Source organism: Sceloporus occidentalis, unplaced genomic scaffold, assembly GCF_023333645.1.
Source record: "Sceloporus occidentalis isolate IW3139 unplaced genomic scaffold, rSceOcc1.0.p SCAF_2, whole genome shotgun sequence".
NCBI lineage: Eukaryota > Metazoa > Chordata > Lepidosauria > Squamata > Phrynosomatidae > Sceloporus > Sceloporus occidentalis.
This window is the reverse complement of record NW_028316982.1, coordinates 229,378,069-229,399,892: the sequence shown is the minus strand read 5'-3', so window position 1 is coordinate 229,399,892 and position 21,824 is coordinate 229,378,069. Positions and strand designations below refer to the sequence as shown.

The 21,824-nt window shown below is 38.0% G+C and overlaps 1 protein-coding gene across 5 annotated transcripts in view; it reads left to right on the top strand.

Annotated features, from left to right (window-relative positions):
* ALCAM (activated leukocyte cell adhesion molecule) overlaps nucleotides 1–21,824 on the top strand; it is a 183,571-nt gene that overhangs the window by 144,178 nt on the left and 17,569 nt on the right. For 3 of the 5 annotated variants that reach the window (XM_089512356.1, XM_089512354.1, XM_089512358.1), the window contains exons 9-14: nucleotides 2,196–2,308; nucleotides 7,227–7,362; nucleotides 7,729–7,856; nucleotides 9,467–9,599; nucleotides 14,465–14,503; nucleotides 19,189–19,306. In XM_089512356.1, the coding sequence (XP_089368482.1) occupies nucleotides 2,196–2,308; nucleotides 7,227–7,362; nucleotides 7,729–7,856; nucleotides 9,467–9,599; nucleotides 14,465–14,503; nucleotides 19,189–19,306 (667 nt within the window). The remainder of the gene's footprint in view (nucleotides 1–2,195; nucleotides 2,309–7,226; nucleotides 7,363–7,728; nucleotides 7,857–9,466; nucleotides 9,600–14,464; nucleotides 14,504–19,188; nucleotides 19,307–21,824) is intronic. The other 2 variants (XM_089512357.1, XM_089512355.1) reach the window with 1 other exon arrangement.

The following is a 21,824-nucleotide window of genomic DNA, read 5'->3' as shown; positions in this document are numbered from 1 at the left end:
TCTGATTTTTCAAATAGCTTCAGGCTATTTGGGGGGAAAAGCCTTCTCTCTGATGAAGCCTGCACAGGTTTTAAGATCCTCAGGACAGAGGCCTTCCTCTCTGCTCCACCACAAGGAACCACTTTTGACTAGAATTCCCAGCCAAAGGAGAAAGGTTAGCTTCTCCTTTATTTTTCCTTCTGGCAGGCCAAGAAGATTTCTATTCAGGAAGATTGAGTTTTAACAAGTATATGTTCTTTATTGTGTATTTCTTTTTATTGACATGTTTAAGTCATTGAGATGGAATTTCAAAATGTGTTTCTCCCTCTATGATTTATTATCAATTTGGAGTAAACCATTCTTGGGTAGAGGAGAAGCAACAGGGTGGTATTTAACAGGCAATTGCTGACTGTGCTTGTGCTCTTTTAGCTAAGCAGCTGCTCAAGCAGATAAGGGAAGTGTTCCTATAGGCACTCGTTGTAGAGAAATTAGGCTTGTATCAGTCATGCACAGGTCTCAACTAACTATAAGTAGTGTTTGTTACTGTAGCAACATAAAGCTTTGAGTTCTTGCAGACATACATGTGCAGGTTGTTTTTTGGAAACTCTGCTTCTTTTAATTATAACCATGTTCCCAAATGAATGCTTGTGAAGATACCACATTCCTGTTAAAGGAATGTAGTTCTTTTTTTCCAGCAAGATAACTGAAGAGTAATTCACAGGCTTCAATAACATTAAACATTTTAGGGCTGATGATTTTCCAAAGGTCAAGAACATTGGTTTGCCTAGAGACGTGTTTCTGATATCTTTGGAATAACTGTGATTGTGATTGTAGTATTAGAGCTGTCTACAAGAAGAAAAGACACCTGCTGTAGAAGGCACTTAATCTGTTTCTGCAACTTTTAAAATGAATTCTTAATTCTAAATTAAAAGGTGTGGATATGTGTCACATAACCAGGAATCCATTTTAACTGAAGCAAATGTTACCTTAGGCACGTTACAGACAGCCCCTTTGGGGCGGCCTGTAGGCACGCCTTTCCCTGGTGTATCGGGGCCTCAGCTGCCAGACCGGCAACCTCTGAGGCCCCGATCCGCCGCTTTGCAGGCTGCGGGGAAGCGGCAAAAGGCCGCTTCCCCGCAGCCTGGAAAGGGGTGTCCTTGGGGCTTCAAGCCCCAAGGACACCCTGCAGCGGTGGGGAGGAGGAGAAAGGGGCCGCTTGGCCCCTTTCTCCCTTGCGTTGCTGGGCGCAGCTGTCTGAAGGCTGCGCCCAGCGACGCAAACCAGGAAGGAGCTCCGAAATGGAGCTCCTTCCTGCTCCGCGCAAAGGGTGCATTAAGCGCCCTCGTGCAGAGCGATGGCGTCACGTCCGCGCCGCCTCGTTTGGAGGCAGCGCGTTCATCACGCCATCATGGCGGCGGCCGTGTGGAACAGCCGCCGCCATTTTGTACACGCGGAGCACGTACTAGAGTTGGGGTGCGGAAGCACCGCCCCTTCCTAACCCTAGTACGCGCTCTGCGCATACTTTCGTGGCGGTCTGTAACCTGCCTTAGTGTTTCAAAATAAACCTTGTTGTGTTTGGGAAAAGAACTAATAACTGGGTGGTTGGGAAAGGAAATAATAAATAGTTAGATAGGAGTTAATAAATGGAATTTTTTTAATATTGAATGTCCCATGAAGGCAAGCCTGGTGAAGTAGGAAACTGCTTTAAAATGTATGCATCTTGCCTGCATATTTTGATCATGCATAAAAAAGAAACACAATACAAATCTCAAAACAAAATCTGTCAACTTTCTGACCATTGTACAAGATAATTCTTACATTTTAAGATTACAATTTAGATTTCTATTTTATACTAACAAAAGCACAGACTTCTCTGTGTTCCATTAGACAAAAAACCATATCTTGTATTCCTCCCACCATTTCCCTACTTTACATACTACTTTTCTTTCTCAGCAAATCTTTTTTTGTTGTTAAGTGATCCTGCAAGGAAAATGTAGTGTTTCACTTTCTGCTACCCAGTAATTGCATAGATATGCAAATATTTTTTCTGCCTTCTTTTGAAGATTATTTTCTGTCCTATTGTGTAAAGTAATTGACTGAGAATTTGCAGCTTTAACTGGAATTAGACAACATAGTTTTTTTCTCTTCTGTAAACTCTCTAAATGTGACAAATTTATGATACTTGTCTCTGACAATACTGACTTTCTCCCCTGTAGATTTGGATTTGTCACTTACTCCCAGTGGAGAAGTTATTAAGCAGATTGGAGAAGCACTACCTGTATCCTGTACAATCTCTTCCAGTAAAAATGCCACTGTATTCTGGTTGAAGGTAAATATTGGTAATTCTGCTATTATTAACAAGATAGAAAAAATACTATCCAAGAACCTGACTCACAGAGAATAGTTAGGATAGCATGAGTACATATCATCTCCTGACCTGATTCCTGAAACCTATCAACCAGTAGGTTCAGCAAGTGAATGGAGGTCTGTGCTGCTAGAGATCAGGGCACTACAGGATTATGTTTCCTGCTGTCTCCCACCAGCAAGTAAGATTGTGAGGAGCAGAAGAGATTGCTGTCACAATTCCTTGCTGCACTGAAGCTCACTGGTGGGAGGGGTGAAAACATAATCCTGCAGCACCCTAATCACCAGCAGAACAAGTCTGCATTGGATGACGTGGCTGCTGGCTGTTAAGGTAGATTGCAAGAGGCATTTGCCTTCATAGCAACAATGCTTTAGTTGTCAACAGGAATACCAAACAGCTATAAATACATACGTCTAGCATACACATTTATAACTGCTCAACAGAATATCAGCCATGGGGTGGGGTAGAGGCCCTTCTGTGTGCATGTGAGCTCTGCATTCACACATGTATGTGTTCTGGCTACAAAAAAGAATTAAGTAAACACTATATAGTTTTTTGTGGGTATTTCAGGTTATGTGGCCATGTTCTAGAAGAGTTTATTCCTGACATTTCACAGCATCTGTGGCTGGCATCTTCAGAGAATGCTTACCTGGAAAAGAGAGAGCCACAGATGCTGGCAAAACGCCAGGAATAAACTCTTCTAGAACATGGCCACATAGCCCCCAAAACCCACAAAAAACTATGGATGCTAGCCATGAAAGCCTTCAACTAGACACTGTGTCATTGGTCATAGGAAAAGAAACAAAAATAAATAAATAAACATGTTTTACATGCAGAATGATCTGGGCTTAATGTCTGGCATCTCCAATTAGGATTTGGAAATATTCCTTTTTGAAGGCCTTGAAAAATGTTAGCGATCATTTTGGACACTGAGGTAGAGGTCACACAGAGTATAGCACTTACATTTCTATATCGCTTTATAGAGCTAAGCACTCTCTAAGCAGTTTACAGTGTGTTAGCCAATTTTCCCCAATGTTAGGTACTCATTTTACCGACCTCTCCCATTTCCCAGTCCCAGCATATGCTTGTTTCCCCTACTTTCTAAAGAGGAGAAGCAGGTTACAAAGGACATTCAGAGGATCTGGAGGTACAATTCTGCAGAAGCTCATCAACAATTATGAGGCAAAAATGAAGGGCAGTATGATGTTCTCAAGGATACATATATAATGCACTGAGTATTTGGTATGTGTCACATGCAGATTTTACACAAATATTTGTTGTTGTCAACTTATTTCCAAGTTATGGCAACCATAAAGCTTGCTTTAGTGTTTTTCTGGGTCTGAATATTTGTGACTGGTCCAAAGTCACCCAGTGGATTTGCATGGCCAAGTGGGGAACTGAACCCTGATCTCCAGAAACGTCATCCAAAGCCCATGCCACTACACCACCCTGACTCACTTACTGAAGCATATCCTACACAAGTATACACTGCAGAGTTAAAGAGTTATTTTGTTAATTTGCTGTCCAATATGAGTGGGCTGAAAATTTTGCCTTGAGACCACCATCATCAAACCCTTGCAAAAATCATTTGGCTTTTATACTTGAAGAGATGGCAATTAAGATAGGCATTAGCCTGTCCTGGGAACAAGGTGAGGTCAAAGAGACACAGACAGAAAGGGAAAATGAATAGAGGAATGTTCCTATTGGTTGCTCTATCTGTTGTTAAGGTTCTTAGGGTTGTTTTTTAAGCATCCGCATGGCATTCCCCTTTTTACAGAACACCCAGAGGAAGTTCCCAGCTCAAACAGAAACTTTTTATTCTTACCTAGAGGTTCTTTTTAAAAGTATTATTATTATTATTCTAGGATACATCACAGCAACCACCCCTTTTTTTCTCAGGAATGCATGGTTTTCTGGTTTCAGTTAAAGAGATCCTTATTGGATAGGAGGAAGAGCACAGGACCTTTACACTAGGACATTTAGATTTTTTGAATACTTTATCTTTTTTTAAAAAGAGGTGTGTTATCCAGGTCTCCAATGTCAATAATGAGCAAAGACACAGAAGAGAGCAATGATTCACTAATTGTATGTATCATTATGAAATCTGAATGTTTATTGGCCAAACTGCCTACCTAGATTCCTTCATCTTGTCACACTACACAATTCTAGTATTGTACTGTATTTCACCATACCTGCTGTCATAACATTGTATGAAAATACTGGATTTGGAGCTATAGAGGGGTATTTAGAATTCTTAGCCAGAGAATTATTAAATTGCAAACCTCAAGATTCCATAGGATGATGACATGGCAGTCAAAGTAGAATCATAGCACTATATGTATTATGAAGGGGCTGCTGAAGTTCCCTCTCCCCCCCCCCCCTTTTGTCTGCTCTCCCTGCCTTCATTGTTTGTTGCTTCATACTTTTCTTTTAGTGTAACTGTAATTTTAAGACATCTTGAATTATGTATATGGATTAGAAGGGTAGTTCAATTGTCATATAAATTTTAAACAAACAATTCACTACATCTGCAGTGACCTGCTGTGTTAGTAAAGGAAGGAGGGCCACTTATTTTATTTATTTGTTTGCTATTGCCTTTATATATACCTTTCTCCCAAAATGGAATTCAAGGCAGCTCATCCTTGCCCTCATCCTTGCATATAAGGAACCCCTCTTTATCCGTCCATGCACAATATTGCGCAACAGACTTTGTTGTTGTTACTTTTGAAATTGACTTCAACTCACAGTGACCGTATGAATGAGAGATGCCTAAGAGTTTTGGTCATCAACTGTTCTATTCAGGTCTTGCAAACTCAGAGCTGTGGCTTCCTTGATTGAATCAACCCACCTGTAATGCAGTCTTTCTTGTTCCCTCCTGCCTTCCGCTAAGCTGAGCATTATAGTCTTTTCCAGTGAGTCATGTTGCCCCATGACATACCTATAGAACGATAGCCTCGGTTTAGTCATCTTTCTTTGCTCCTTGTGAAAAGTCAGAGCTGATTTTCTCTATGTCCCTTTTGTGCTCATTTGTGTTTTTAAGCAGTCCATTGTGTTTTTTAAGCAGTCCACTCTTGTCCTACACCACATTTCAAATGCATTGAATTTCTTCCTGTCAGCTTTCTTCATTGGTCAGTTTTTACAACCATACATAGAAATTGGTAATGCTGTGGCATTAATGATTCTGACTTTGATATCTACTGTTACTCCTTTACAGGATCTTACCTAGTACCTTCCTAAATGACTTTCTCAGTCTTAGTCTCCTGATTTATTGACTGTGGTCTCCATTTTGATTAATAACTGAACCTAGGTATACAAAATCTTTAATTTCATTTTCATTATCTACATTAAAGGTATAGAAATCTTCTATCGTCATTACTTTTGTTTTCGTTTTCAGTATTTAACTGTCCCTCTACTTTGGCACTTTCTTCCTTTACTTTCATCAACAGTTTTACCTTGAAAACCCTATGATAAGACAGGACATGTAATTAATATTGTATTGTATGTTTTATGCTTTTGTCAGTGCATAGCTGAAATATGAATTAAATGATTATTTAAACCACTTATTAAATGACATTGTTTAGATATGTGAAATGTGTTTCAAATTCATATTGTAGTAACAAATAAGGATCACTGACAATATGAACCTTGAAATCTAGTCAGTAATTGCTGCCCTGAAACATCCTTCCTTGGTTTTCCACAACCATAAAAAAGTAGATCAATTAACCACTACAAAATGTGAGACACCTCTGATGTCTCATAGCGCAGAAAAAAGTAAATCAGTAAATATAGAGATAATTAAATGAGAATTGATGTTTTGACAATATTATTAACATCATTTGAATTCTGACCAATGTATTGATTTCCTTGAGTGCTGCTATTTATTTTGATAAAGAGCCATGTAGGCCATTTGATTGACAGTATCTGTGGACAAAAAGCTGGATTTTAGGTTTCACATTTAGCCATTTTCCCAATTAACTTCAGTTAGCTTCAGTTAATTGGAAAATCTGAATTAACGGAGAGGTGCAGTTTGAGGGCAAAACAAATCCATTTGCACATTCATCCTTTCTGCCCTAGCAACTTATCAGTTAAGTATCTTGGTTTGGAGGCAGCAGCCAGTGAGCAAAACTAGAGAGAGAATGTGGCTTGCAAGCACTGAGATTTCTGTCAGGATGCCGCTTGAGGACATGAATGTTATTCTAAAGTGCATTTTTGGCCATTTCATCTCCCCTCCCTGATTTTTAAGGAAAATACTGCAAGAAGAAGGAAGTGAGGCTATGAGGTGACGACAGAAAGAGATGGAGCAAGTGAAGGAATCTCTGAGTAGTTTGGATTTGAACATTTATGTAAAACACAGCCATATAACCGTTTTCACATTTCTCTTCCCTTGTTGGGGTCAGTCGTGTATGCTAACAGTGAGTGAGGTCAGCACTAAAAAGCAACCGTTCTTATACACATGCAGAGAGATAGAGACCAGTCTTCTTTTTCTCTTAGTGAGATATGCTGGGGAAAGGGCCAAATGCTTTTACAAAGGTTTAAACTGATCACTAACAGAAGGTTTTTGATATAGTACTAACAGCCATATGACATCGAGGTTATCCAGAACTAATCTAATACATACAAATCATTACTAGTTTAGTTTAGGAGTGATCAAATAATTTGACCAAAATGGTTCATTTTTATCTAGCTTTAGGTATGATTTTATTTGGGAATCAAAGATCAAGATTTCCTTCTAGTGTGTAGCTAGTTTGTCTGAGTACAGAGACTGGGTAAGCTTAACTGCACATTTCTGAAATAGGTAGGCTTCCCTATTTAAAGCTGTGTGTGTGTTATATCCTATGTCATTTCCTCTGGTTAATTGTCCTCTTTGTCCTTGTTTTATCAGGACAATACCAGAATGCGCTCAAGTCCGTCTTTTTCAAGTTTACAGTACCAAGATGCTGGAAATTATATCTGTGAAACTACTTTGCAGGAAGTTGAAGGATTAAAGAAAAGGCAAATACTTACACTGATAGTACAAGGTAATGTGCAAACCAATCATTGTGCAATTTTGTTACATATAATTTCTATTTCTCTTCATAATGCCAACATGCTCTTACAAAGGCAGCCCACCTACACCTGACACTTCAGATTTAAGAAGAGACTAAAACTTGGTGTTTCATTAAGCTTTCAGGGAATAGTTATATTTTGTAGAGTTTTCATTGACTTTTCTTATATTCGGTATAAATGTTTATCAAAGGAATTGGATCTGAATCTATTAAGGAATTTAGGGTTCAGTATAGCTTAATATACAATTATTGTGTATAAGATTGCAGCCTTAGTGAATTATTTTATGTTTGTTTTTTTAATCAGATTTATTTTTTATCCTTTTTGTTTTTATTTTTAAGGAAAACCTCAGATCAAAATGTCAAAGAGAACCAGCACAGATGGATCATATAAAACTATAGCATGTCATGTGGAGGGATTTCCGAAACCAGCAGTGCAATGGTCTAGCAGTGGAGGTGTTATAAACAAAGTAAGTAATTTTCTCATTACCTTTTGCAAAGTCATTTAAATCCAAGTAAAAGACCACAGTGTTAAAAAAAATCACAGAAAGCAAGCCAGTGGAGCATTTTTTAGTTTCCCAAGCATGGATGTGATACATTATCTGTAAGCTATCATGCCAGACTGATTTCTTGTTCTACTTTATATAGAAACTATCTTGTTCCATTGAGCTCTTGAAAGTAGTCATTAATTTTAAATTACTTTTAAATTTTATTACATGATTTTGGGTTTTTGCATTTTATGTGAAGTTTTGATGTTTTTTTACTATAATTTCATCTAAACACCTGGTTGACAGGTGGTGCAGTTTTATACATCTAAGAATTAAACTTACTAAAGCCTTAAAACGTAGACAAAAAATACTGGCTGAGATCCTGAAGCAGCAGGATTGTACATCATCATCACCATCACGTTTATATAGTGCAAAGTGTACATGGGACTTTACATGAGTGGTTTACAAATTGTCAATTTGCTACTTCCTTGATCTCAGACTTATAATCTAAAAAGGGAAAATGGGGATGGCAGTGTGGGAGGGGATTAAGTCCAGCAGATGTTGACTGGTATTCTCTGTCTTAAAGGCCACAGCTGTGGCAGTTGGGAATGGAGGAAGGGCTGTGCTTAGGCACTATGGAGCTATGTTTGCCCATTCTTTCCCTCTAGAGGTGACAGCCGTATAGTGTAAATTTCTTCATGTGGAATTATGAATGAATGAATACACATTGATTGTGTCTGGCTATCACTGATCTAAATGGCAGAGTTGTGCAGTTGAATGCATATTCAAATGTGCCACCAAATGCACAACCATATGTTCATGCACATGTACATGCACAATGACCCCACATAATGATACTCTACATATCCATATGTCATTTTTTTCTTCTGTAAGGGAACAGATGCATAAAACACCAATAGGCTTTCTGCCAATGTATATTGGATCCATTGATTGGATCCAAATTCTTCCAGGTGTGTATAGAAAGTCTTTGGTCACAGTAGATCTTGCCTGAATTCATTGAATATCCCCATCCCCAGTCGCTGCACCACAGTTTATCCCACTCAACAGAATCCCCTGGCCTTCTATGTAGTATTTTCAAGGCTGAATAGGGAAAGTGCTCTGTTAAAAGGAAAAGATGGGAAGTCCATTTCCATCAGTCCAGCTGCACATGCTTGAATCTGGATCCAGTCCTTTAAGTACCAGTAATCTAGTTCCACCTGATTATAAATTGGATTGATAGTTATCTGCATTTACCTAAGCAGGTAGCTAATAATATGCAATGCTTTGAAATTTTGTGACAAAACACTGTTTCTCTGAGGAATATCCAACATTAGAAACTAGAAAAAACATAAAAGGAAAGGAATATTAAAAGAATTAAACATAATTATATTAGAATGAAACAAACTCCTGTTATAATTCCTAAAAGGTGTCTTTGATTCTCTCCTTTTACTACAATTAAGTGTTAGGTATCTATTTAATGTACTTAAAGTATGTACCAAACATATGAATCTAATTCTTTTAAAAATCAGTTTGTGCATGTACACACAGATAGTTATCTTATCCTTCCAATAAGTTTTTCCATTTTTTTCCAGACAGAGGAAACTAAATATGTCAATGGAAAGTTTGTTAGTAAAATCAAAATTGCACCCGAGGAAAATGTTACATTAACATGTATTGCAGAAAATCAGCTGGAAAGAACTGTACATTCTTTGAATGTATCTGCTAGTAAGTACTATTTATTTTATTTGTTAATAATACTTGTATACAAAAAAGTAATACAGTTTCTAAGCATGTGAAGTCGAAGGCTTTCATGGCCGGCATCCATAGTTTTTGTGGGTTTTGGGGGCTGTGTGGCCATGTTCTGGAAGAGTTTCTTCCCGATGTTTCACCTGCATCTGTGGCTGGCATCTTCAGAGAGGTTTCTAAGCAGTTTATGCACAAGTACTGTAACAACCACAATCACAGCTAAAAGACTTCATAGTGAATTTTGCAAGCTGAGAAAAGCTAGTATAAACAAGTAAATTTTGAGAACTTGTTAGACATAATAGAATATCCTCTGTAATATTCTAGAAGATACATACTGTCCCTACAAATTAGGAAGATGTATGCCAAATCTGGAAATAATATATATACATTTCTCTCCCACTGCAACCAGTCTCCTAGGTATCCTAGTCTTGAGCTATTTAAGACTTTGTCTGTCACCAACAGAAGCTTGATCATGGCTTGGAAGCTAACATGTTTTCATGAATATTTGAAACTTTTTTTTTAAATTGAGTAGCAGATGACAGATTGTTGTATCATATTTTCACCTGTTTTCCCATAAAACAGCCATCAGTGTCCAAACTCTCATGAATGACACTGTGCTAGTATGTTGTTTACAAGTCACTTTATCTTCCAAGGAGAAAAAGGGAGCAAACACTTAGCAACTAACCTCTCAGAATTATGTTGTCATGGTAAATTCTGACACTTGTTCCTTTTTTGAAAAGACACCCAGAAATGCAAATGAGTCTGGCTATAGTAACACACTTCTTGCTGTCAAGCCTCCATGCCATAGAAATCTCTAGTAACTCAGGGTTTTGCCATTCATTGTGTTTTTTACCCAGTGTGGGTTTTTTCCCAGGCTACTTTCAATTCTGTCATTATCATCATCATCATCATCATCATCATCATCATCATCATCATCATTTTAAACATCCTTTAGTTCAGTCCATTAACATGTTGCACTTTAATTTATGTGCAAAACCAATTCTATAGGAACCAAATGGAAGAAGCTCACTTATCCATACCCCCATCAAGGTCAGACTAGATTTTTTTTTCTTTCCCCTTTTACCTCCTTTTGGTGTTCTTACTAATAATGATTGCCTTCTCATTGATTGAAGTGGAATTAATGTACACTTCACGGTAGAGGTAACAATCACTGTCATCCTAGGGACTGAATTCAGTTTCAGAGAAATCTTGGGGACACCCATTCCTTCTGGCCAAGACAAAAGTAGCAAAAAGTGGGACTGAAGAAAGTTTGACTGGGGCTCATTGAGAGAGCTCTGTCTTGGTAGTTATGTCTGGTATACCACCCTCCAAAGCCTACCTTTTCAGCCTAGCAGCAATCCATCCAAAGGGTTTCCAAGATGCTGCAGATTGAGGTGTCTGGAAATGACTCTGTATCTCTCTTGCAGTCATGGGGCATGTTGAGAACAGGCAGCTGGAGAGACTTCTCAGGCCCTGCTTGCCTCAGTGTGCTGTGAATGGAGAGCACTGCAAACATCAAAGACCCAATTTGCAGTGCCTCAGTTGGGCAATTGGGCACTGCCAGGATGAAAAGTAGGTTTGTGGAGTCGCAGTCATTAATAACTGCAAATATGAATCCTCAAAATTACAAGATTGCAATTGAAATTTACAATCTTGTAACTATTGAACAGGATGCCAGTGAGTAATTTTTAGCTTAGGTCACCATCTAAACCTTCAGAGAGGCATGTTAACTTTTTAGAATGGAAAAAGTCATTCAGATGCTGGGAAACCACCAAATGATAGTGTCATGGAGAATGGGGTGATGCTTACTTGGCTTAACTATGAAATCCAGACTAGGCCCTAAGAGAGTCAGATTTGGCTCCCCTTGAGTTATATCATTGCCACAGGAAGTGTACATGTCTCCCGAGTGAAGAGACAGTTTTCATTACTTTCTTCAGTCTGCCCCAGTATACCCTCTTTTCCCCTCTGCCAACTCTGGCAAAGGCCAGAGAGATTTTTGAGAAGGTTAGATGAGGGTTTATGAGACTGGGTTATCACCTCTAATGTTGGACCCTATTCCAGCACCACCACCCCCAGAAGAGATCTGATATACCATGTGTCCTCTGTCATGCTTTTTTATAATTACAGCGCTTTAGAAATAAAGTTTAATAATAATAATAATAATAATAATAGGGACCATGGGGCTACAGGACAAATGAAACTTTTAATCACATTCAGCAGCCTCTCAGGCTCTCTATTTAGGATTGGGTCTTCTGCCTACAATTTCATGCTTCACTAATTTGAATAATGTCACTAGTAACTTAGTGTGGTGTAATACATGACATGCCAAGATTGTGTATGGAGAATAATCATCATAATCTATTGACAGTTAAAGATAGAGCTGTTTCAGTACTGAGTGATCCCCCCTCTATGTATTCCATGTAAGGTTCTAAATGACCTTTATATAGTAACATGGGAGTAGATTTACTAATAGGATATACTATTTTTAATGTAACTTAGTAGCACTCAGTTGTCTGTCCCCACACTCTTCTCTCATCCTCATTGCCTGTAATTAGGTGAGCTTTTCTTGTTTTAGTCCACTACACAGTGTTAATGGTAAATAAATGATTCTTAATTAAGAAGTAATTTATTACAGTAGTAGACCACCCTAAAAAGAGAGAAAACAATTTTTACCATAGTGCATGAAACAGAATAACAGAAAATATTCACATTTAATAGTAACATTCACATTTAATAGTAAAAGAAAGAAAGTCACAACACTACCTAAACTCAAGGTTTGTACATAATCCCACCATCCCCAGATGCAGTTATTCAAAAACAGGTTGAGCTGTGGTTTTCCAAATGAAGATAACAGGTGATGAATTCACCATGACTAGTTGTGTTAATCCTCATACTGTAGGATGGAACATTTAGTGCCTCAAGGATCACATATTTACAATGTAGGCAATATAAAGCATTGTCACCTATACAGTTGTAAATAGTTCCTCCAGATTTCAGCAATTTATCATGTATTCATGTTTTATCCCATAAGAAAAAGCAAAAAAAAAAAAAAAACAGGTAATTAATTGGTGGGGTATTTTTGTTTTTGTTTTGTTTTGTTTTTGTCCTGGGATACTTTTTCTGTCTAGGAATTATATTGGGAGAAAATATATCATGTTTTTCAGCAAACTGCAATGCAGCAAAGAGGACATGGCATGTTCTGGTTGTCTGTAGGATGCACCCATCTAGGGAAATTAAATTTATTTGATTGTGGAGGACAGTGGAATTCATTAATATACACAATCATAAAATAATTTTGTGTTTTATTATATTTTATTTTAAAAAAATGCTTATTCCACCTATTCTTGATTCTTCATGTACAAATCATCTATTAGACATCATCTAATGGTCTTTTTACAACTCACAATGCCTTGGAATTGTCTTTGAGGTGAGAGCATACCTTATAACTCACCCTGTATAAGTATTTTCATCATAATGCATGAGGGTTTGTATAGTTCTTATTCCTATTCTTCAGACCCTACTGCCCTACTTCCAGGTCATCTTTGAAACTGACCTCTGAAATGTGGGATGCAGACATTTAGGAGCCATTGATATTGAGAGAATTTCTACAACAATAGAAACACTGACATCATGCTCTTCTTAACCTTTCCATGACACACCCATAAGTCACTTTTCAGTGGCAATTGCCACAGAGCATATTTTCTGTTATAAATTACATCTTATCTCACAGAGATTTGGAAGGCACAGTCTCATTTCATGAAGCAATTTCAGTTGTAATGAATGCTGTTTGGAACCCTTTATACACAATATACATACTTTGCCTTCCTGAACATTTGCAGACAGTTCCTTCCCTCACTGTTTTAAATCTTTTTGAAAACTTTTTTAACATTTTAATGTTTTATCATTCTGTATATTTTTATAATATTTATTTGTCATTTTGCTTTATCTTATGCTATTTTTGTATTGTATTCTGGATAATGTTTTGTAATTGTATTGTACTGTATAATTTATTTGCATTATTCTGTCCTTCCCCTCTGTGCATGTGTGTATATTTTAGGTTGTATGCCTTTGGCAAGGCTGACTGTTTTTTGTTGTTATTTTACTTGTAGAGCACCATATACATTAGTGTTGCTATATAAGTAAACAACTATAATAACAAGTGCACTGAAAATGTGGTAAGAAATACATGCACGGTTACTGAACAACCAGTAGGTTGCCTAAACATTGTAACCCTTGCTTTTCAAGGGATAAAGTAGTTTCCTTATGACTCTTCTGCTGGGATAATTGGGTTCTGAAACTAGGTAGAATACCCTTATGCTGTTTACCTTCTCCATGTCAGCCCAATGTATTAATTATATCATTTGTAATTTTCCATTGAATTTCACTGGGGCTTGTAGGAGCAATCCCCATGAATTGTACAGTGCCTTTCTCAGTCTGTTTAACATGTCCATTGATCAAGGGATATTTGCATGAATTCACCCAAAGATGTGTAATCAAGGCATTATATATAATAATAGAGGGTTGAAAAGTCAGCACGCAAGACAGAGTAACACATACATACAGTACTTCTTTTCACTAGGCCTTAGTAAGATGGTACAGTACTTGACACTTTTTGGATGAAGCACTTTCATATAATACATTATGGAAATAAAATAAGGTTTACTGCCAGACAGGAAAAAAATACATAATTATTTTGGTTGGTTGTTGTATTCTGCTGTCTTAAGTATGAACTTGTGGCTCAGCTGAAAAATATATATTCTTATATATCGGAAGAGATTAGAAGTTTCCAAGGTGATTTTTTCAGCAGGTTTAAAAAATATTAATTTATTTTATTTTATTTTCAGTAAGTATTCCAGAATCTGATGAACCAGAAGAAAAAAGTAGTAAGTACATAAAAATAGACCACTACTTGTTCAGCACATTTAGAGAAAAGGCTTCTTCTCTTCTTCTTTTTATTCTTTTCTTTTTTTCTTTCTTTTTTCCCCCATTTTTCTGGCCTGCTCCATTCTTTGGGTAGAGCTGGAAAAATAAAAATAATCCCTAGGTTAAAACTTTAAAAATTAAATTTAGAACATGAAACCTAAAACCAATTGCTAGTCACAGCTAGCATAAACCCAGTACATAGAGAGATCTTGTAGCACCTTTAAGACTAACTAAAAGAAAGAAATTGGCAGCATGAGATTTCATAGACTTCAGTCTACTTTCTCAGATGCATTTAAACCCATTTAATCAATAGGAACTTGATAATCAACATATGTAAGGTGCAGTGATTGATTGGGTCTAGCAGCTTGTTTTAGGCCTAAAGTGTAAAGAAATACAGGGTTGGATCCAGGGTTAAATTTGACTGAAAGTCACTCAAACCAAAGGGACAAACTTCTCATGCAGTACAGTACAATACAAAACTGAACATGCTGTGAGTTTTGTAAGTGTCATTGTTGCGTATTTTCTGACCCCAGTGAAAATTTCAGGATATAGAAATGCCTCAAGTTGAAATGAGTGTTTGTCTGTATTTCATCCAAACACTGTACCGGAAAAACCAACATGAATAAAAGTCAAAAAATATAAAATAAAATTAATTAATTAACATGTATTGTAGAATTTTTCCTGAACCCAGGAATTCCTGTGCTCACCACAAAAAGAATCAGTTTTGATTTCCACTAATCGATGCAGCCTACTGATAGCCTAAGCACATCACTTCTATTCCTTTGTATCATGACTTGCTAAAAAAAAGAAGAAAAAACTGTAGGAACATTTTTAAAATCCTTGTACGTTATATTAATGAGGGGGAAATACTTCAGTGCACAAAAACCCTGACATTTTGCCAGAGTAGTGTAGAGCTTTGACTGTTGGACTATAACTAGAGTCCAGGTTTTAAATCCCCACACAGCCATGGAAACCTGCCAAGTGACCTTTGGCAAATCACACTCTCTCAGCCTCATAGGAAGTTTGAACAAATCTTGCTAAGAAACCCCCGTCATGGGGCCACTCACTCACAACCCACAAGGTGGTGAGTTCAGGATCATCCAGGGCTCAGGCTCAACTCAACCTTGCATCCTTCTGAGGTCACTAAAATGAGTACCCAGCTTGTTGGGGGCAATTATCTTACAATTTTAAACTGCTTAGAGACTGCTTAGGTGGTATGAAGCAGTATATATTGCTATTACTATAGGACCACCATAAGTTGGAAATGCCATGGAAGGCATACAATACAATAGCAACACAATTTGCTGAAAGTTGAGAACACTAGCTGAGGTCTTACTTCAGTCTGATGGAGCATCACTCTTTGCAAACATATTTACAAAAAATGGGGGAGGCAGCAGAGGCTGCACCTTGTGCCCAAATGTACTACAATAGCTAGTGAATGGTATGGAGCCTGCCTCCATCTCCTAAGTCCACTGATTTGGGTTTGTTCTGGCTGTTCTTGATAACAGAAGTAAGAAGGAACAGTGTGTGTTCCCCTTCCTCCTTTGGGGCTCAAGAACAACTAAATAGCAGTAGCAATAGCAATAGCAGCTGCATGTCTATACCACTTCATCCTGAACTAAGCAGTCTCTAAGCAGTTTGCAACGTGTAAGCTGGTTATTCATTTTAGCAACCTCGGAAGGCTACCCTAAAGTCCCTTGCTGGAATCCAACTCAGGAGCTTGTGGCTGTGAGTGAGTGGCTGCCGTACCGGCATTTAACCACTGTGCCACCAGGGCTCCGTAACCAAAACAAACCCAGGCACACCCCTGCAGCCAGAGATGGAACTGCACATGGCAACCCTTAAGCTAATGTAGCATGCTGGGTTGTGGGGCCTTGAAAACAAATGTTCTGAATTTCTTGTTTGTGATGTCTAAAACAATATATATGCAAGTGTTAATGGTATGCCTGCCCTTGTCACCAACAAGATTCTGGTCATTGATTACAAATCTATAGTTGGCAATGTCTTAACATGCCTAAATGGTGGGTCTAGTTTGTTGTGAATTCTGCTACAAACTGTGACCTAGAAGGCTAGCATATCTCCTCCTAGTATGTAAGAGTTACATTTTTCAGGAGTGCCATTGATTTGAGTGGGTTTGCTCTAAGTATGGCTAATTCTGAATCCAATCTAAAGTAAAAAACAAAAAAAAGGTAAGCAAAGAAAATTGCTTTTATAAAAGAATGACAGCTCTTGCACAAGTTTATATTATTACTATTCTTAACTAAAAGCTATAAGATGTTGAGAATAAGGCTGTAATTCTCAAATTATTTTCTCCAAAAATAGCAATATTAGTAATCCTAGCACCAAGTTATGGAGTATTTAGCAACATAGTCACAACACTTAAAAATTATATCAGGTCAGGACTTGTTTATGTATTTTTTAATGTGTCCATTTATTCATACATTTTACCTAATTTACACAATTTGTCCCACTGACTAACGCATGCTTGTGTAGTCATTTTCCAGTTGTGCACTCTTTACTCATTTCCATCTTGAAATGAATAGTTTTATGCATCTGAAATCGGAGGCTTTCGTGGCCAGCATCCATAGTTTTTTGTGGGTTTTTCGGGCTATGCACAAGACTGGGCAAAACAGATCTATGAACCCAACTTCTTGGAAGATGAATTGAAGCACCTAGACTGGGCTCTACAGGCAAATGGTTATTCCAGCTTGGATGTTTATCACACTATACTCTTAAAGTGCTACTATTCCACTTTGACTCCTGTAGCTGCCTCCTGTTGCATTCTGGTATTGGCAGTTTTAAGGAGGGGTTCTCTGCCCGAGAATTCTAAATACCCCTCCTTAAAACTGCCAATCCCAGAATGCAACAGGAGGCAGCTAGAGGAGTCAAAGTGGAATAGTAGCACTTTAAGAGTATAGTGTGATAAACATCTCAGACAGCAGAAGGGCTGCCAGTTCCAGAAAAACCTAGAGGAGTAAAGACAAACAACCACCTAAAGGGAAGGTATTTTTACCATACATCAAAGGAGTCACAGACAGAATAGGAAAACTGGTGAGGAAATATAACCTCCAAATAGTTTACAAACTGCCCAAGAAAACCCAGCAGGAAAGGACAGAAGAGACCCTCTCACAGCCTCAGGAATTTGCCACATACCATGCAGATGTGGACAAGTCTACATAGGGACCACCAAATGCAGTGTCAAAACATGAATCAAGGAACATGAGAGACACTGCAGACTGGGTCAGCCAAAAAAATCAGCAGCAGCAGAACATGTTATAAACCATCCTGGACATAAAATGCTATTTGAAAACAATGAAACACCAAGACAACTTGAGTAGAAAAGAAGAAACCCTTAAAGTTAGCAAAGTTTGGCTACCAGTCCTGAAAAACACGAAAATCAAGACCCAGCAAAATGCAAATGAAAAAAAAACAACACACCCAGGGTCAGGGGTTTTCCAGGCAGACAATGATCACTAATTAAACAGACATTAATCCTCTTTGCATACCCTCCCACCCTGAGGCCTTGCCATTCAACAGCTGAACAATACACAGGTTACCATTGACCCTTCCCTACCCAGGGTCACACAGTATATATATAACCCACTCTCTTCCATGCCAGCATTTCTCTGGAGATGCCAGCCACAGATGCTCACAAAACATCAGGAATAAACTCTTCTGGAACATGGCCACATAGCCCAAAAACCCACAAAAACTATAATTTTATGCATGCTTTATTTCACCAAAAAGTCCTCTAAACTTGCATGTCATGAGTAAATTATCAAGACAAGGTGCATTTTGTCTCACAGTGAATCTTGAGAGGTGAAAAAAGGCTATTTTTCTTGAGACTGACAATAATCCACTGAAATTCTTTCTAATCCCTAATTTTGAATAAACATATTTGCATCTAAAGGACAGGAGATGGGCACTTGTACAGTTCTCAGATTGCAGACACTAGTCTGGAGTTAGTAAACCTTCAGGAGTGTTCTCTTAGTCTTCTGGCTACAGTAAATGGGGCCACAGAAGAGCTATGGAGGAAATGGTATTAGGACTGCAGCAGTCCTGATTTTATCAGTCCTGTTAAATGTGCATACTTCTCACAATGCTTTCTTAAAATCAACTTTAGTTTAGAAATACTTCTAGATATGTATAGTTTGTAATTAGTTTCTCATACTTTCTTGGGTCAAAATCCACCATAAAGGGATACCTTTAATGATACCTCACAAAGGAATCAAGACAAACTGGATCTCAAAGGTAGTTGTTTTTTTTTGTTTTGCTAATGGAATTTAAAGTATGTTTCCTGGAGTTTAAGAATCTCCCTGTAACCACATGGCCTGCCTTCATGAATACCCCTCCATAGCCTCTGAATTAAGAACAACAGCCACAACATCTTGACAAAATATAGGCCTACGACTAACATCATCACTTTTTCTTTCTTTCTCCTGTATGATTTTTAACACCTTTTGCCTGATGAAGAAGCCAGCAGAGTTTCAAAAGCTTGCAACATGTATATCAGCCTTTTGGTTGGCCCAATGCCCATATCATCATTTGGTGGATTTTAGATGTTATTGTACTTTGCTATATGGCCAACATGGCTACCCCTGGATATGTTTCTTTGATCAAGATATTGTTTCTTCTTTTGTTTTAGATGATAATAGGGAAAACGTTAATGACCAGGCAAAGCTAATAGTGGGAATCGTGGTTGGTCTCCTTCTAGCAGCTCTGGTAGCTGGTGTTGCTTACTGGATATATGTGAAGAAATCAAAGTAAGACTTAACTAATAAAATTCTTAATATTTTGCTGTTATGAAGGATAACTTCTCACTAAATTTGCTTTATGTAGCATTTTGAAAATTGTAGAAGTGTGGATATGCTCACCAAATTGTGTATTTATCTAAATAGTTTTCTATTTATAAATATTTAATCATCAAAAGATTCCATAACATTGCACAAGTTTTTATAAATGTGGATAGATCCACAGATGAAAGAAAAGCCAGCAGATTAAAAAAAAGTAAAAATACTTGAAAATGCTAATCAAATAGAGTTTTGTTCAGGGACTAAAAAGAAAAAAGCATTAGCAGCTGACAAATCTCCCCAGAAGAGGTGGATATTCCATAGGCAAGGCTGCCAACTTTCAAGTACAACTGCAGTTACACAACTCCCTTTGGAGAGGGAAGGCTAGAACCTGAAAGTGTTAATCTTTAAATTACTAGTCCTAGAACCCCTCTGCCAGACAGCCATTTTGGACTACATTTCCAGGATGATTTCTGGAAGTACAATCCAAAATAAAATTCCTCCACCATGCAGAAAGCACATGGGAAAGGGCATCATTGATAGATGACCCTAAAACATTGTCAGGTAGGCATGGAAACAGGTTCTTTTTCAAGAATCTAGGTTCAGAGCTATGTTGCTAATAGAAATGTTGAACTGTCATGCAAAATAAAGAGGTTACTTAGGAAGACTCTGTCTCCATAGAGACTCCAACGTTGTATGTTTCCACCAAAGTATTCTTCATAGATTTAAATAGGTTTTTTACTGAAATCGTAAGTTTCTGTAAAATCCAAGTAACTGTTTACTTAAATCCAAGTTTCAGCCATATTTTTTTCCTTTCATTGTATTTTTAAATTATTTATTTAATTTTGAGGGATCATGCTATAGTAAAATGTAATTCTGGAACTACCAAGGGAATTCTGGAAGAACTGTTGCTTCTTTTTTTAAAAAAAAATCCTTAGCTTAGTAGCATTATACATATTTTTATATACATTTTCATCGCTTTAATCATCTAGATATATGGCAAGTATACTGGTTATGAAATACTGTTAAATTAAAATACACAATACATTCTTTAGCCTGTTGTAATATCTCTTGATAACCAAAAACAGGAATGTGAAAGGTGCAGCCTGTGAGCCACATACAGCCACCCCAGGTGCCCCATTTTGGGGCTGAGGACATTGTTGAAAAAAACCTCTATGTCCCCAAACACTCTCCAAACCTTTTCAGCCTAAGCCCTGAGGATGGAGTGTGCCACCTAAATTCTCCCACAGTTGCCCACCCCAGCCTAAAGTATTTCATGATTAATGAAACTGGTAAGTTGAATGTTTGAAGTTACTATCAAAGATGGATTTAGCCACAGTGGTCATGTAAATATTGTATTCATTATGGCCTGGTCATTGGAGGTTTTCATTACACAGGGGCATGTAACATATCTCCTAAGCGTGATAGCTATCCATGTGAAGTTCCTATGACTAACTGGCATGCAGTTAATCATAATGTGAATGGACTTTTAACAGGTTGCTGAAATCATCCTTAGCTCAGCCTGTATATGCATGATCTCACTATACATATAGTGCACCCGCATTTTACATGAGCATGCCATACGCAGCTTTCAGCATATGCTGAAAGCCACCCTGGAAGAGCCCATCACATGCCCTGGAAGAACTAATGGGATGCATGCCTGTGGTGCGTGCGCGCCACCACATGCCACGGGCACAAGCCCCATTACTTCCTATTATGGATCCCTGCGTAAGGGAGGGTGCACTGTACTAGCCTTTTCACACTCAAGGTTTTGTCACAAATAAATAGGAAAGAGTGCTTCACTCATATGCTTTGTATATTAGAAAATACTATAATAAAATAATGTTATATTTAGACCATATGTAGAAATGTGGCAAAATGTGTTATACAGTGGAACCTCGCCATATGTGCGCCCGCCATATGCGGCCTTGAGCATATGTGCTCAAGCCGCGGCGCGCGCCCGGGCAGAAGGGGTGGCACGTCCCATTCAATTGAATGGGTGCGCACACCCGTTGCGCCTCGCACGCACCGCCGCGCACGAGCCCCATTGTTTACAATGGGGCTCGAGCATAGGCGGAAATCGCCATACACGGCGGGATCCGGAACGGATCCCCCGCGTATGGCGAGGTTCCATTGTATTTTAATTTCTCAAAGATGGAGTGAAAACATCTGTTATTTGGTAAAGTTTATATTATATCTTTGTGAGAAATACTAAGTATGATGTCAATACAGAAAGTATTCCGTTGAATTGCTTGTTTGTAAGCCAATTTCTCCTTTATAGGTTTGGTAGTATGACAAGTAAATGATTTTTAAAACATGGTAATTTAGGAAAACTTTTTAGATACTTTTATATATAAATATGTGGAAGCAAAGAAGTATGTTGGAACTCACATTTGTATCAGTTTCCTATATCTTTCAAGCTGTCTTCAGTATAGGGAGAAAAAGCTACAGGAATTTCTCAGCCCTATTGTTGATGTAGGTTATAGTGCTT